The sequence below is a fragment of the Genypterus blacodes genome, unplaced genomic scaffold (genome assembly GCF_046128005.1).
Source record: "Genypterus blacodes isolate CSIRO-AG114 ecotype Tasmania unplaced genomic scaffold, CSIRO-AGI_Gbla_v1 ptg000052l_1, whole genome shotgun sequence".
In the NCBI taxonomy this organism is placed as follows: Eukaryota; Metazoa; Chordata; class Actinopteri; order Ophidiiformes; family Ophidiidae; genus Genypterus; species Genypterus blacodes.
In genome coordinates, this window is record NW_027466864.1 from 3575863 (window position 1) to 3592565 (window position 16703).

The window sequence follows — 16703 nt, forward strand, 5'->3', positions numbered from 1 at the left end:
TATGTTCTTCCCTTAGCTCAGACCATTTTGAGTAATCCTGCTAACAAACAAATAAAGAAACCAATGCAGGCAAAAAGCTAGTAAGCAAATATGTTCTATTGACAGCACATGGAAGTTGCCTCCTGTCTTCCCATACATATCCCGTCATCATTTAAGGAGTGGACCACTGTTTCTTTAATAGGTGTGGCAGAAAAAATGGTTTCTATGGTAACTGTGGCCCCTGTTAGAGCATCTGCAAACGTAAATCAGAGCTGCAAAGTTTCCATCATAGGCGAAAGTGAACGAAGGTGATTTATTCATCCTGAAGCTCAGACTGAATGTATACAATTATCTTTACAGGTATAACTGAGCTGCTCTATGTCCTCTCTGTCTGTTAAGCACTGAGAGGGGGCATGGGGGAGTAATTAGTAATTAGTCATGATACCGGCTCGTCCTTCAAAACACAGATCTTTACTCTCTCACTCAAATGAATACGCCATTACCCAGGCAACAAGACTGGATTAGAGAGACAAAGAGGTGATGTGGGATCAAAAAGTGCTGATGGAAAGCTTTTTACATCCAGCAGCCATGTGGACACGTCAGCTTAGAGGTGCGTGCATCAGCACACGAGTGAATTTGCTTCTGCTCAGTGGAAATGCTCACCAACGGGAGCATTTGAGGTATAAAAACACATCTGGCTATCCTGCTGCGCATATGCCAGCCCGATGTGAACAGGCTTGTTAAATGTGTAGCTATGTATATTTACATTGTGACCTCAATACATAGGAAATGAGTCATAACTGGATGTAACCAGCAGCAGTGTTTCTGGGAGATCACATTACAGGAAAGCAGCTGTGGGGAAAAGGTACAGGTACATCTTATCAATCGCACAGCAACACCATGAGCCTTTTAATGATGTCAGGGTACACTATGGATTTTTAACGCTCTCATAGTCTGGCCGACCTGTTTATTGTGTAAGCTCATTGTCTAAGGTGATTTGTCGTCACTGGCAGGGTTACATAACAGTGCATAGAGAGCGCACAAGGGTTATTTTTGAATAACGTATTACACAGCTGAGCTCATCAAACGAGAAGTTAACATTCTGTCTCTCCTTCATCAGAAATCAATCCTGCTTTACAGAATGGAGATTTGATTTGATCTGATTTATAATTCCACTTTTAAATTAGGTTATGCTAAAGAAATGCACTGAGCAGCACAGCGGCCTGACGTCTCACCTTAAGTGTTTTCACTCCTCTTGTCTTTTTTTCCCATGCTAGTGTATCACTACAGAACCCCTAATGAACTCATTCAACAACATTTATATGCTCGGCAAGATTAAGGTGATAAATTGTCATGTAAACTGTAATTTGAGACAAATCAAAATGTACTCACTGTAAGACACAGACCTAGATAGTACTGCAAATCAATTTATCAAAGAATCTAACTGTATATTTGGCAAAACAAAGAAGAAATGTATTTAGAGACGTTTAGACTATATAAGCAGCAACACGGAAAACAAAATACTTGCATAGAACCTACACACAACCTTCCTACAGCCTACAACCTACACATACACACGTCTGATGGTAAATTTCATTTAGTGAGTGACTGTTTTTTGAGTGTAAGGACCAAAAGTCTACTCAGGAATATTTATCCTCATTAGCAAATAAATGGTTTTCTTTTTAAGACACTGTTGCATGATTTAAGATTCACTCTCCCTCCCCGGAAATGTTTAAGTTATTAGACCGGCAATACATTGATTGAGTCTGTGAATGAAGTGATCTAAGATTGGTCGGTAAACTTTACAAATCTTTTTGCAGCTAGGAGTATACTACCTTACATCTGTTGAATTAATTTGAATTACTTAATTCAGGTTTATGTAATGCTTTGACTTGCAGAAACAGCACTTGAGCCACTTTGAGGTTTGTGGATTTCTTCCTTATATGATCAAAAATATAAAAATAAATGCTTATGCTTGAAAAATGGTGTTCTTTGCTCTGGTTGGATGTTAGTCTCTGAATACTAAAGAGCACTCCTGTTCAGGCCTTTATAACATGGTGGGAAAATAGCTGTTAGTAATTCAAGGCTGAATGAGATGAATGATTTAGTGTGTAAAATGTAGAGCTACAACAATCATCAACCATCATCTAACATGGAGCATTAAAGCTGGAATATATAATAAATAGTGTCAGTGCTGTTTCCCATGTAAATGTATATAAAATGATGCCTTGTATCTATATTGGAGAGTTCTAAGTTTATACTGTAACTGTCATGAAGGACATCAGGTTATTACATAGATAAGAGTTCTCAACATGTCAAAAACATTTCCAGATCACCTTCAGTCAAGAAAGTATAGAGACAATTTCAAACCTAATTCCAGCTGGTGTGTTCAAATGTAACCTAAAGGAGGGCACAGTGTTTTGATCAGAGAAGCACTTGTCAGGATATGAAAGTGTACAAAGCCTCCAAATAGCCTCGACGTAGATGTTCTCACATCTTGAGTAGTGCTACCCATTAAAAACAACATTAATGATGATATAAATTGGCAGAGTTTTCCTTTAACCATGCACAGTATTTAGCTCATTCAGATTTTCAGGTTTGGAGTCAATTCTATCTCTCACTGACTTGACTGAAAGTGAACCGGCTGCTGTGTGGCAGAGTACGTCAGAGATGGAAGAATGCAGAGTAGATGAAATGTAGGAATGCTGAGGAGTAGCTGGAGGAATGAGGGAGGTTTGGATTGACGCAATAGTGGATAGAAAGGTTACACTTTAGGACTGAGACAGACAAACAGACACAATAATGCAACATCCTGGCACAAAGTACAGCACAGTACAGCAAGATGGAAAGCAGCTTCAGAGCAAGCTAATGGATAATAATGTGCATCGTCTCTCTATTCTCTACATATCCGTCTCATCTGTATCGCTGAATTCACCTGTGTGTGCGTTTCGGTGCGTCCAATATCTGTTTTCGTAATCAGAATATACACAGCGGTACAATGCCTCACTAAGAAGTTAATCAGTGTCAGTCAATTATAAGAGCATGTATCATTTACCTTAATGCATTGTCCATGGAGACGCTGCACTAATACTGGTACAAAGCTTTACAAAGATCCCACTGTGAGTGTGATTTGATAGTGCAGACATCTTATTAGTGGTGTAAGATTATCTTTGATCCCACTGTGAGAACTCACAGTGGGATCAAAGATACTTCTCTATATGTGCAAGTTGTACAATTTTAATGAAACGTTGCCATTGTGGCCCAGTGAAATAATGTCATGATAACATGATATAACAAAAGGATAACGCATGCATCAACCTGCATTTCATGCTGCAGGGTGAAATAGTGAGTGGTTACCCAAATCATCTTGCTAAATTATACCCCTTTTTCAGAATGATACACTAGCAAAGGTCACTGTAGGAAAACAGGGAGGCAACAAAAGGATCACCGGAGAAACCTACAGCCTCAACAAGCTGTCACCAGGTGAGAGGCAGTTCAGACAGAGAGCATGATCTACAATTCTTACTGTTCTATTGATTTGTGCAATGGTTACATGGGTTACCATGCTGTTGTTAATTCACCATTATCATCACATATGTAGTAGGGGAAAGATACCTTGGTGGTGGTAGGGGGAGTTATAAGGGCCACAGTTAACTCAACACTGAGGATAAAGGGTCAAGGATATGAGGACTTTGCATATCATTAGATAACTGGGAAAATGATAGGTCCTGACATAATGATCAGTGGGCCATAGGAGAGGTAAAGTCCACATTACTGTTAGTGGGAGTCAGTCACAGGCTGCCACATACGGACACATTGCCTTCAGGTCAATGCTGTGTTACCTGAGATCAGCCTCTGAGACACTCCTCTGGTGCAAGTCCTCTTCTTTCTCCAGCAAATCCTCCACATCCTCCTTCTCTCTGCCAATACTTCCCACCGATGCCGCCCTCTCTCCCTGCAATCTCCCCTCTTTGCAAGCCCCTCGCCCTTCCTCTCCTCCTCGCCCTCCGCTACCTCCCCCTGTCCCCTCCTCCTCCTCTACCACTTCCCCCAGCTGCTCATCCCCCTCCCGAGACTGGCTCCTTGATCGCAACTGGCTGAAGACGGACACAGCAGCACGTGCAAAGCAGAAAGAAAACCAAACAAAGCATGAATTATGTCAACTACAAAAAGACAGAAAGACGCACAGAGACACAGTGTGCAGCCAAGAAACAAAGCAGGCTGATTTAAAAGTAACTGAAAACTGAAATGCACACTCACAGCAAAACACAATGCAGTTTAATTGCCTTTTGCTTTGATATGACACACCATCTAAAATGATGCAGGGTTTTTTAATGTTTCATTGTGTTGCCAGTTATGGACAAAAGTGCCCCCGCCCCAGCTGGAAAGAGTCGAGTTCTACCATTTGGTTCTACGAGTTTCTAAATCAGAGCCAAACCTGAACTCATCAAAAGGGAGGAAATGACACACAGATCTATACGGTGCGTTTCCCACTTTAGTTTGACCAGGTGCAAAGGATTTCAAGGCTGAAAACGTTTGCACCCGGCAACATAAACAGAACACATGTTCATGGCTGGGAGGGGGCGGGGCGTTGTCCATTCCTGATAACACTTGTTGTGTGTGATGGGGTGATAGGAGGGACATAAAAAGGTCCACTGCCCCTGGTGCGGACATCAGCCTACCGGATCTTGCGGTTCCCTTGCGGCCTTTCTGATTGGACAGACATGTAGCTCGTGCTGCTGAACCGAGAGGCACTACTGGTTCTCGACACAGCGGACACGTCGCTTACATCGCTGTCTGATGATTTGGCCGACAGGTTATCTGAGCCCCGTGGATCTCTGCCTGAACGCTGCAGAAGAGATAGAGAGAAGAGACAGAAATGTAACTTCTAATATGAAACATGGTCGCCCTGTTGGTTTTGGCAAGAACACACGCAAAGATGTAAGATGTTAAGTGGTTTTAAACAGTTGTGACAAGAACAGAGCTAATGAATATAAAACTGGAGAGTAATATAAACTTTGAGGAGAGACAAAAGAGTATACATTGTAACTCCAGCCAAAACGCTGCTCCCAGGAGTTTAACTTTTTATGGACAACTGCTCGTGCTCAAGTTACCTCTAGAGGAAGAAGAGTTTCATGGTAATAATGTAAAAATATGTAAGCTTATGTTCTTTAGTGAGTAGAAAGAGAAACGGTAATGAGCACGCAGTATATGTGACTTTTTAAGGTTAGAATCTACTTTTTAAAACTCTATCACTCCATCATTCATCACTCTTGCAAGGTTGCACACTGTGAGACTCAGATATGTTCCGAGCATCAAAGGGGACATGATTTGCTTTTTGTGAGTTGCTCTCAAATGTGTGGTGCAATATGATGGTATGTGTTGAACATAGACAGACCCATAGGTCCTGCACTGCACTGAAAACATTGCCTAGGTCGTTACATCTGTAATACTTTGATTAATAAAGGCCCAAACTATGAGGCTTGGGAAGTGTTTGCCTGGGATCTGTCACCAGAACAGAGCAGGCTTTACTGGAAGCTGGGGGGGGGGGGGGGGGTCTTTAAGTGGTGCAGCAGCAAAGGATCTGTAGATGTTTTATGCACATCAAAGCACAAAACTGACCATAAATGCAAATAAGAGCACAAGTCAATTTTCTGTGTCCTGTTTAAAATGGTGATTCTGTCTGAAATCCACTCAGACATACACACACAAAAACATAGTCAGCGAGAAATTGTGCTGAACAGTATTTTTAATAGGTTTGTGTTTGTAATGGAGACATAGAGACAATTTTAGAGTGTTTCTTAATTCTCTGATTGTAACGTCGATATGTCCACAATGCAAGAGCCAAGCTGGACACCTGCAAGACATTTAGAATGTGAGCTGTGAGACATTATAAAGTATCGTGTATCATTTTTGTGTTTTCCCTTAGTGGAATGTTTAACTGACCCTGTGTGATGTGTTACCGTAACTGCTAGTGTGTCTTGTTTAATAATAGCAGGAGGATAAGTTTGTCACTGGAGGATGTTCCAATAGAAAATATGCATTGGTAGCTTTTTATAGCCGCTTGATAACACACTGGCTTCCACTGAAGAAATAGTTTTCATACCACAGACTTAAAAGGAGAGCTGGACAGACAGCCTTTGTCTTGTATGGTTTGTCCCAGCCTGCTGTGAGACACTAGGCTGAGTTCAGTCTCTAAACACATTCAGCTCCTCTTCATCACAGAATAGTAAACACTCGACCCTGGAGACACTCAGTGTCACATTCCAGGGTTTTACACACTTTTAAGTTATTTAATCTTTGCAATGAGAGTGTTTACCAGTTTTGGTAGTTGTCTGTGTTGACTATGTGTGTGTGCATATGTGTGTATGTGTAGGCCTACACTATGCAAACACAACAGAATGAACAAAATGTGATGTTGACGTTTGCGTGTACAAGCTTGACTGCTTCTATGTGTGAGCCATATGACCTTTACACTGTGTCATCATGCAAACAGTAAACATGTTTTTCTGTGAACGTGGAAGACCAAAGAACACGTAAGCAACATATCCGCACAGGTTTGTACCTTGTGGTAGTCCTGCTCCAACCTGGAGTCAGAGCCGGCTCCCTGCTTGTACTTATTCATCTTCAGTTTCATCTCCCTGGTCCTCTCGTCCATGTCCATACCTGAACACAGAGAGAAGGAGAGAGACGGATGTAAGGTGATGGCAGATGGTGTAAGAGGGGACTGATGGAGACACAAACTATAATGGTGAAAGACAAGCCTGTGCTGAGCCATGAGCTGTGAGCTGTGACAAGGACAGATCCAATGAAGAAGCTGAATGGTTTGCTGTGTTAACAAACAAATCACAAACAAAATGCTTTTTGGTTCTAAAGGTGAAGTGCAAACAACACCATAGTCTCAGGCTCATTTGGACCAAATTGTTCTGTTTTGAGTCGATAATAAAAATTTGAATAACACATTTTATTGCCGCCCCATCATGTTCTATACAAATCGAACGCAAAGTAACACCAAAACTGTAAAAGGGTTTGAATGTGAGGCTCAATCACTACAAATGATTATTATGATCAACAATAGATACAATCTCCACCATTGCTTGTGGTCCAGGGGACACACATTTTACACAGTCTCCCACAGAAAAAGGTCTTTGCTCAGACTTTAAACTACTGGATTGACAAACTGATCAACCGAGTTTGGTTGATTAGCCGGCCCTCTCAGCTCAAATACATTAATCAAACTCATCACCACACCTTTCTGTTTGCCAAAATCATCTCCTGCATTCAGTTCAGTTTAAGCGCTATGATGTGTTCCACATATCAAACGCACCACGCAAAAGCATCACACGATCAATATTCAATACTAGGATGTCAATGACTTATTATATATCCCAGAGAAAAACATCTCACAGGGAAACACTGTTTGCAGAGGTCAATCGCTTGTGAGTTACACTTGTCTTCCCCTGCACAAACTCTGTGCTAAAGACCAAACTGTGTCTGGCCTAACCTGCATCTCCAATCTCTTGACTCGCTCTCTGTCTCTACTTTTGTGTCACATGATGGAGATGAATAAAGCGACAGTGATTACACACACACACACACACACACACACACACACACACACACACGTACAAGTGCCATGCGCACACACGGTATGCCTACAGCCTCACATATACATACACACACACAGACAAATAGCAATTAAAGCAAAGAGCAAATTAATTAACAAGAGTGAGGCAAAGCAATTTTTTAAGTCTTTTGGAATTTATTCAGTTTATCTTTTGATTACTTTGTCTGCTATCACACAGGTGGAAAAGCTTTTAATGAATCTTGACTTAATCACTGATTGACATTAGATAGGGAACAGTTTGTTGCGCTTTAACTGACTTTTTATATGTCGTCTGCTTGAATAAACATAACAATATCTGAAAGTATTACCTGCTGCAACAAACCACAGCTGCATGACAATATGGACTATAAGAACAACACGTTTGTCCGGGGCCAAATCAAAGTGTGCCAGGTGATGAAGAGGCCGGGTGCATCATCTACAAAGCAATTTAGTGTGCAAACATCGAATGGAGCTGAGCGAAGCAGGAAAAGAAATGATGACTGAGATGAAGTGAAGTGTGCGAGCAAGGAAGACACACAGAGTGGATAATAGAGGAGAAGAAGGAGAAGATGATGATGAAGAAGAAGCAAGAACCAGAAGAGGAAGATGAAGAAGAAGGAAGGACAGACCTGAGTTCGTCCAACTTGGTAAGTCCGTGTCTTCTGGGATCACATCACAGAATGGACAGACACAGACAGAGGAGAGGAAGATGGATGTGAGAGGATGCACGAAGGGTCGGGGAGGAGAGGAGAGGAAGGACAAAAGGAAGAAGGGCAACGCCGTCACCGTGGTCACCAGGTATGCCAGGGTCAGGGTGAGGAGGAGGGGAGAGGATGGATAGAGGGCGGGGCAGGTCGGGAGGGAGGGGAGGGACACGATACAACAACAGTACGACACGACAATGACAAAACAACGTACAACAAGCGCAGAACACACACAAAGAAAAATCATAGAGAACACCAAGAACAACGCAAAATGTCACCATGGGCACAGTGAGGAGTCGGAACAGAGCAAGAGGGTGCGAGGCCGGGAGAGGCTGAGGTAGAGGCGGAGAGTATTGTTGTTAGAAATCAGGAGGTGGGTTGGAGGGGTGAGTTTCTGTGCTTTAAAGGAAAGAGAGCTGAAACGGTAAAGAGATGTTAATGGTGGGAGTTGCGCCGACGCAGACCAACCAGACTGACACTTGAGCCCTCTGAAGGGTCAGAGGGGGAGGGAAGAGGGAATAAAAGGAGGTAGGTGGAAGTCACTTGAGTCTGCGTGGGGCAACTGTGGGAAGACAGCCTGGAAAAATGATAATAAGAAAGGAAAAGGAACAAAACGACACAAAGTGAAAGCGCAGAGCGGCGAGCCACACAAAAGAGAGCCGGCTACCTCACAGCGCGTCGGTGTGTCAGCACTGGTGTGACCTCAGTATGGTGCAACACGTGCACATAGATGGGTGCAAGCACAATTAAATGCACACACACAAACACACTCACTCACATACACAGGTGTCAGCGACCTTGGCTGAAAGCAAGTTTCGCAACAACAAGTTTGCGTCCTCACAAGTATCCCCGTTTCTTCAGATTACACAAATCCCTCTGCTTTCATTCCCCCCGTCAATCCCATAAGACGCTGCCATGTGAGATTTCATCTTTGTGGAAAACAGCACTCCTGGACCACACATGACCTCAGGTCAGTTTGGATGGAGGGTTGATCGGGGTCAGGCTGTAATCATCAGCACCCTGACCCGCCTCAGCATCAGGCTGTCCTCTCTTGGTTGACACTGTGTCAGTCCTCTCGTCTCATTTCCAGTCTAATCTCCTTCCCGCAGCTCAAACAGTGGTGGCCCATTCGGATCATACTTCAACCTCCATACCTCCGACAGAGCATTTGCATTTAGCATCAATTAGCACTCCATTAGGATGACAAATGAAGTGTCACATTGTGACACATCTGCCTCGGCAGCTCTCATCTCTTTGCTGCAGTTAACATCACAGCTTCAAACGACAATGAAGAGAGGAAGTGATTTTTTCTTACTTTAGCTGCAGCATTCAGGTCATCATAATGCTTTACTGTATATGTGTGCAGAAACACAGGTGGAAAGTGTGGGTGACAAATCCAAGACTAATCATCTCAGCATACTCAACTACAGCACAAGAATCCGTTACAGAAAACCAGAGAAAAATGAGAAGCAGGTCCATACATTGTGATTTCACTCTGATACAAACAGCTTGAAGAAAATGGTTCCAACATCGAGACTCTCAAACATAAAATGCACCATCAGGTAGATGTCAGCAGGATGAGGAACATGAACGCGGACTGTGCGACTAACTCACTGGCATGGTAGGATGGAGCCCAAAGTTCAAATGGGGTCTAAGAACTGAAGAAAAACATCATAAGAAGCTGCATGCTCAGTTGCTTTGTGTAGGCCCAGAGATGCCAGTGGTGGTGTGCGTTTGTGCTCAGGTGTGTGTGTGTGTGTGTGTGTGTGTGTGTCGGTGGGGTGCAGAATCAATGAACGAGGTGACAGTGTGGGCATTTGACGTGCCTTTGAAACTGTTTCTTTTCTGTTACTGTGCCTACATGAATGTGAAGAGGCTGGAAAAATAGGCTCAGCCTCACTGGGATAAACAAAGAAGAGGCACAAGGGAGAGAGAGAGAGAGAGAGAGAGAGAGAGAGAGAGAGAGAGAGAAGAAAGAAAGGAAAGAGGCGAAGAAAGGATAAGACAAGTCAAGAGTGTCAGAACGGGGAAGAAAAAAAAGACAGAGGTATGAGGAAGAGTGGATAACAGATGTTCCTGCTTCCTCACACTCTGATGTTTGCATCTCAGGTGGTTGGACACTTATTCTAGGTAGATCACATAAACATAAACAAGACTTTATCTAATAAGGAGATGAAGATGTGTTTCCATGGAAGCACATCTCATCTCCACCCACTGTGGTATCATTACCTTAGCAACACATGTAATGTCTCTCTGCAGTACATCCAATAAGGGCGGCACATCATCAAGCTAGACTTCATTTCAACGTTTCAGTTTCAGTGAAAAACTTCAAAGGAAAGTAGATCAAGTAAAACCTTGGTAATAAATTGTGTGCTGTTAAATCCACTAAAATCCACTACAGGAGATGTTAAATGACAAAGTCTCGGCAACATCAACCCCATGCATCACTGCAAAACCACACCAAAACCAAGAGGAGGCAGAAAGACAGAGTCATGCCATCCAGAGGCTGACCAGGGCAACGACATCTTAGAATCATTCCTTGTTTTTCTGTTTCTTTACAGTTTATGGTAATAGTAGATTCGGCCTGCCCTGCCCGTTGTCCAGGTCTGCCTTAGGTGAGGCTGTTATGCTACGTTCACACAGGTTATCAGGACAGAAGTGGGAAAAACTCTGAAGGATAAATCGCTTTGATAGAATATTATGAAAACTTCATCACAATCATGAAATGAGTACATGAACAAAAAACACCAACTATTTCCTTCTTTTACTCTGTGGTGAATAGCTGAATGTAAGCGTTATCTCCAGTCTTACTCCTTATGTTATATCTATATGTATATATTTACCAGATTTCATTTTGCTACAGTTTACAGTCCCTCTTTGTTGGAGAGCATGTCATTCTCCATCTGTCCACCAGCTGTCGCCCTTGTCTACCTTGCTCCTGCCTCATCACCTGACAAGCACACCTGCTCCTAATGCTCTTCATCAGTTCTTTACCCACCTGCCTAGCTGACAGAGCAATAGTGGGCAGGTTTGGTGCCTTGCTCAAAGACACATGGCAGAATAAAGAAACGCCATGAATGTTAAGGTTTTCACAATCGCTTCTCTGAATGTGGGTTGTTGTTCATGGATTCACAAGTTCATGGACTCACTCTATCAAAGTGAAATATGTTTTGAAGTGGCAGACGTGCACACACAGACCAACCTGACTCAGTAGGGGAGGGATTTGTGCCTTCATCAGACAGAGAGCCATTCAGCCCCCGCTGCTGGTCCTCCCATGTCACTTCTACAGTCAGCCATGTATGCACACACACAAACACACATATGGTTTGCACACTACAAGACACTGAAGGCGCTCAAATGAACAAGGCAGGTGGCTTTGAGTCATATTTTGTTTTTATTTATTCTAGCGTGTTTTACTGTGATGCTGCTGTGACGGAACAACTTCCCAGTTTGGGATCAATAAAGTATATTTATCTATCTACATTATACCTCTCATTTCCATGTAATTTCTATTTATTACACAATTTGCAAATTACAACAATGTAATCATTTATTTAGTTAATTGTGTATTTGTAGTGAAAAGAGGGAAAATATATTATCTGTTCCACTTCGGCACTGAAGTAACGAAATGCTCATCAAAGATGTGGAAGTTTGCGCCATCTGCTGGCGAACAGAGGTAATACCTTCCCAGATAGTGAAAAAGGAAGGCTTACTACAGCTACATGCAAAGGATTATGTATTGTATTTATTGTTTACTTTATTTTAATTGTTTGTTTCTGTTAAACTGTAATTTCAAAATGTGATAACTTGACGTATACATATTTTATTACCATGCTTTGGCAGAAAATTGAAGAGAAATGTAACTTATTTATAACCTGAGTTCCTGTGTGTGTGTGTGTGTGTGTGTGTGTGTGTGTCTGTCTGTCTGTGTGTGTTCAATAATCCATGTCTAATGGAAATGATTGGCAATTTCACAAAGGAAATGGAGAGCTTTGTCTTTGTGAGGTGGAGCTGAGCAGAATTAATTCCCATTAAATTCGAGGGTAGATTAGAGCGTTGTGGCTGTACTGCAGCCAAAAAGGACAAACCAGAGATCACGGCAGCACATATTAACACCATGCTTCAACTTTACAGGTCTGATGACTCCAAATGAACCTAATACAAATGAATCACACTCTTTTACAAAAGATTAAATGCGAACAAAGGAAGTTAGACATAAAGAGCTCTACAGAAGTGGTCATCAAAGAGGGCATAGTCACTCAGAGAAGCTAAATGAGTATCAAGGAGCACAGAAGTGACTGAATGTCACACATAAAGAGCTTAAAGAGCTTGTGTTGACTGTGAAAACCCACACAGTAGACCATGCTATCACACTCTGCAGTCAACTTGCCTTTTCTCCCATTTACAGGTGCACCTTGGGGTTTTTCCTCACATTCTGCTGCTAATAAGGAAACAGATGGAGTTTCATGAAATGATGGAGCAGTGATTCCTACAGTATGTTGCAATAATTTGGCAACTCAACTGCACTGACAGCCGCTGATCCAAGCCGAAATATCAGCTCAAAGAAGTGATGAATACTAGTTTGTCTACTATACCATACTAGTGGCTGATTATACAGGACAACATGTGGTCAAATATACCAGGAGTGTATTCAGCGTGATCGCAATGTCATAACCATGGCACTCAGAACACAGTGGTCGTAGGCTGTTGTTAACATTTTTATGTACTGAGTGAAATAGCACTACAGCTATGACTTTTTAGTAATGGCACCACACAGTCAAAGGACAGAAGCACTCCGCATAAACAGATGGGAAAGTAGGAAGTGGAAACTGCGGGGAGCTCCAGTTTCTGCCAACAGTCTGGCCATTCATTCAAGCCTGAGCATCGACACACAGTATGTGAACATGTAAATTACTCTCAGCCAAAAAAACAAGCTTTTATTTGTCATTTATTTGTAGTTTAGGATAAACAGGAGAAGTCTGAAATTCTTTATGAATAGTAGAGAAAGTCACTTATGGCGAGAAGATAGAGAAAACACGCTGCAGGTTGGATTTCCTGGAAAGGTCTGTAGTGATAAACACACCTGGGGGATCACTGTGAGATTCAAGAGGTGAGGGGTCAACTGTCCCTAGCTCTTCCCCTGTTCCAACTTAGGGGCCGCCAAGCATAAACAAATAACACACACTTGTCAATTAGGCATATGCAGGTATGAAGGATGAATAAACAACAGCGCAGCAGGATTCATCAATAGCCCAGGTCCTCTGTGGACTCAGTGCAGGGCAAGAACATGGATCCCCTCCATAAAATGAGAGAGACACACACACACACACACACACACACGCACACACATACACACACACACACACACACACACACACACACACACACACACACACACACACACACACACACCACTTGCATTACAAAAGCTGAGTGCCATACAGCTCTGTGGGAGCTTCAGCACAAGGTCAGATCAATACCTCCCCCTCCTGCCCACACACTGCCACTGTCCCAAAAGATACGGTGTAGAAAGTGAGGGAGAAAGCAAGACACATAAGCACAAAGAGAGAAAGAGGGATGAAGAGAGAAATGGGCAGAGAGGGGTGGGGGCGGTGGGGGGGCATATTAATGTTTGAATAAAGAAAAGGAGAGATGAGGGGAGACACAAATAAGTGAGAGAGGTCAGGACAGAACAAGTCGCTTGAGTGACAGAGGGATGGTTTAGATACGGGGAGAGGGTGGGATTGAGAAAGTAATTTGGAGAGAATGAGGGGGTCGAAAGAGGGAAAGACAATGGAGAGGGCAAGGGAGAGAAGGGCCGGTCGGAGGATTGGAAAGCCCTCATAGACCCTGACACTGAGGATAGAGTTCTTGGATTGGATTTTGTTGACACATTGTGTTCCAAAACTGCCTGACACCTCCCTGCCTGACACCTCCCAAAACACCCACCCAGCAACTTGCCCCACCCCTCTTTCTCACTCACTCACTCGCTCACTTGCTCACTCACTCACAGGCAGTTTCCCCCCAGTCATTGCAAACGTACAGTATTTCAAGCTTATGACTCATTCGAAAAGAAACGCAATGCTTGTTGTTTCAGCACAATAATTAATAACAACCGTTAAAAGAGTGCTGAGCACCAAATTGAAGGAGAAAAAGGATCTAATCACTACAAATGAGAACGTGATAATGTGACAAACTACTGTCTGTGCATTGTTCCATCCCTGGAGATTAGCCTGTCTTGTAAATATCAGTAACTCCAAAAAGGAGTCCAAAAAAAAGAGAGATTATTGTTATTATTATTTACCCCCAGCTAAATAATAATAATAAATATCTAGAGTATAATTCAAAACACAGACACATGGGAGCACATTTTAACACAACACTGGCACATACAACAGTAGAATCTATTACAACAAAGTGCCACGGGACATCTCAACTGTACGTTAGACACAAGCTGCAACAGAGGGAGAGGGGTCAGAGGGCACAGAACAAGCTTAGCCCCCAGTGACCCCGGCCGCTCCTATTGCAGACTGGTTTGGGCCTTCAGAGGATGGTGAGGCTTAACAAGCTCTACCACTCTGAGGGACCAAACCCATACAGTGAGGTACAGACCTTCACAAGGCTCTGTTCCTTCGTCTCCATCTTCTGAGAAAGAAATGGAAAAAGGAACCAAACAGAGATGTTAAGTGTGGAAAGTCAAACTGAAATAAAAGAACAGAGAAAAACCTTCCATATACTGGAAAAATTAAATGATCTGTAAGCTTATATTGAACCTACAACCATTGTTCCTTTGCCAGATAAGTGCCAGTCAATAACAGCATCTGCACATCCTCTGCACCCCCCATCAGTCAGGGCACCAAATAAAGAAGAATAACTCAAATCTGATCATTACACGCCGGTAACCACAACACATCTGACGATAAGGAAATGAGACCGTCAGTATCTACACATATCGACCACGGAAAGCGGACAAAACAAGCAGCCGACTTACTTCTCTCCTTCCCCGTGGGCGGTAGTTGTGGAAGTTGGCGACCTCGTCTGCTGGACATAGGGGTACTGGTGGGGCTGGTCTGGACCGATCCGCTACGGGGATGTGCCCTGTGTGACAAAAGGTAGTGGACACCCAAGTGAGACGCGATTTGGCAGAGGCGGTGGAGGATGCAGGACGCGCTCAGCTTGCGCCCCACATCACAGTGTGACCAAACAAACAGAGAAGGGAAAGATATGAGTTTGGTTGCAGACATTACAGTAAAATTCATCAGTTCTTGGTGTCCTATGTATTGTTAGTTCACATGTCTTATAGTTAAATGATACTTTATATGTAAATGAATCAGTGATGACTATTATACTATTGCAAAGCCACAAAACCAACATACTTGCATGAAATTTTCACTCTGTGGTACTGCTGTTGGATGGGTGCATATTAACGATCATGCTCAGTGTGTGAAAACTGTGTATGCATCACTTGACAGCGCTTCACCTACTGTAATGTTTCTTAAACTGTGGTGTATGGATCTCCAGTGATACACCAGATGACTGTAGAAATAACTGCAGATTGAATCCATGGTATTCTTTTGTTAATATGCAGGTTTTTATGAAGACATATTTTGAGGATAATTAATAATCTCGTGTTGACAATATCCTAACTTGTCCTGTGTTCAGACAATCTACTTCTGTTCTACATGAGCCTCACAAGTTTTCCTATCATTTCTTAGTGTTGGTGTATTGTTGGTGAGATGGTACTCAGATATTCTGCTCTACTCAGAGGTGGTGCTTGGTTATAAACATTTGAGAAGCACTGAGCAAATAAAATGATTCCATAAGAAGCAACAGTTCTCATGGTTTGAAACCTTGATAGTGTGTCAAGTGTTCCCAAAGAAAAACCAATGCACAAGGCAGTGATGTTTGGCACATGGCATGAGAGTGGAGGGATACATCAACTGTAGGGAACTGAGCTGCAATAAAAGATGCAAGGCGTGAATCGCATGTGCAGTCCACTCATCAAGCTGCAAGGTAAGAAAAAGTTCAATGCAGAAAACAGCAGAGCAGTGCGACCATGCGTTCAGACTGTCCCCAAAAGGCTTCAACTCAAAACAAAAAGAAAGAAACAGAATGCCATTGCAGGATAAACTGCATCAGTTGATGTTAGTAATGAAATAAAAGTAAAATGCCGGCACATCACTGCTGTACTCACGCAAACGTATCAGCAGTGTGTTCCAAATCAAAACGAGTCAGCACTGGATCTACACTAACAGGATTTTTGTGGCTGGGACATAACGAAAACTCAGTGCCAGTGCTTTTGGGGACCAAACATAAAGCGGAGAGCTTGTTGGAGGGGTGGGGTGAGGTGGTAGGTGGTAGGTGGTAGTGAGGTGGTTTTTCTGGTTCATTCTGTGAGTTAGTCAGGCTTGGGG

The 16703-nt window shown here is 42.8% G+C and overlaps 1 protein-coding gene across 2 annotated transcripts in view; it reads right to left on the reverse strand.

Moving 5' to 3' along the window:
- Window positions 1-16703, reverse strand: part of rims2a (regulating synaptic membrane exocytosis 2a) — a 126432-nt gene that overhangs the window by 20982 nt on the left and 88747 nt on the right. Inside the window, exons 24-28 of one of the 2 annotated variants that reach the window (XM_076150535.1) lie at window positions 15281-15387; window positions 14902-14934; window positions 6545-6645; window positions 4662-4828; window positions 3822-4076 (exon numbers count right to left, since the gene is read on the reverse strand). In XM_076150535.1, coding sequence (XP_076006650.1) covers window positions 3822-4076; window positions 4662-4828; window positions 6545-6645; window positions 14902-14934; window positions 15281-15387 — 663 coding nt within the window. The remainder of the gene's footprint in view (window positions 1-3821; window positions 4077-4661; window positions 4829-6544; window positions 6646-14901; window positions 14935-15280; window positions 15388-16703) is intronic. The other variant, XM_076150536.1, reaches the window with a different exon arrangement.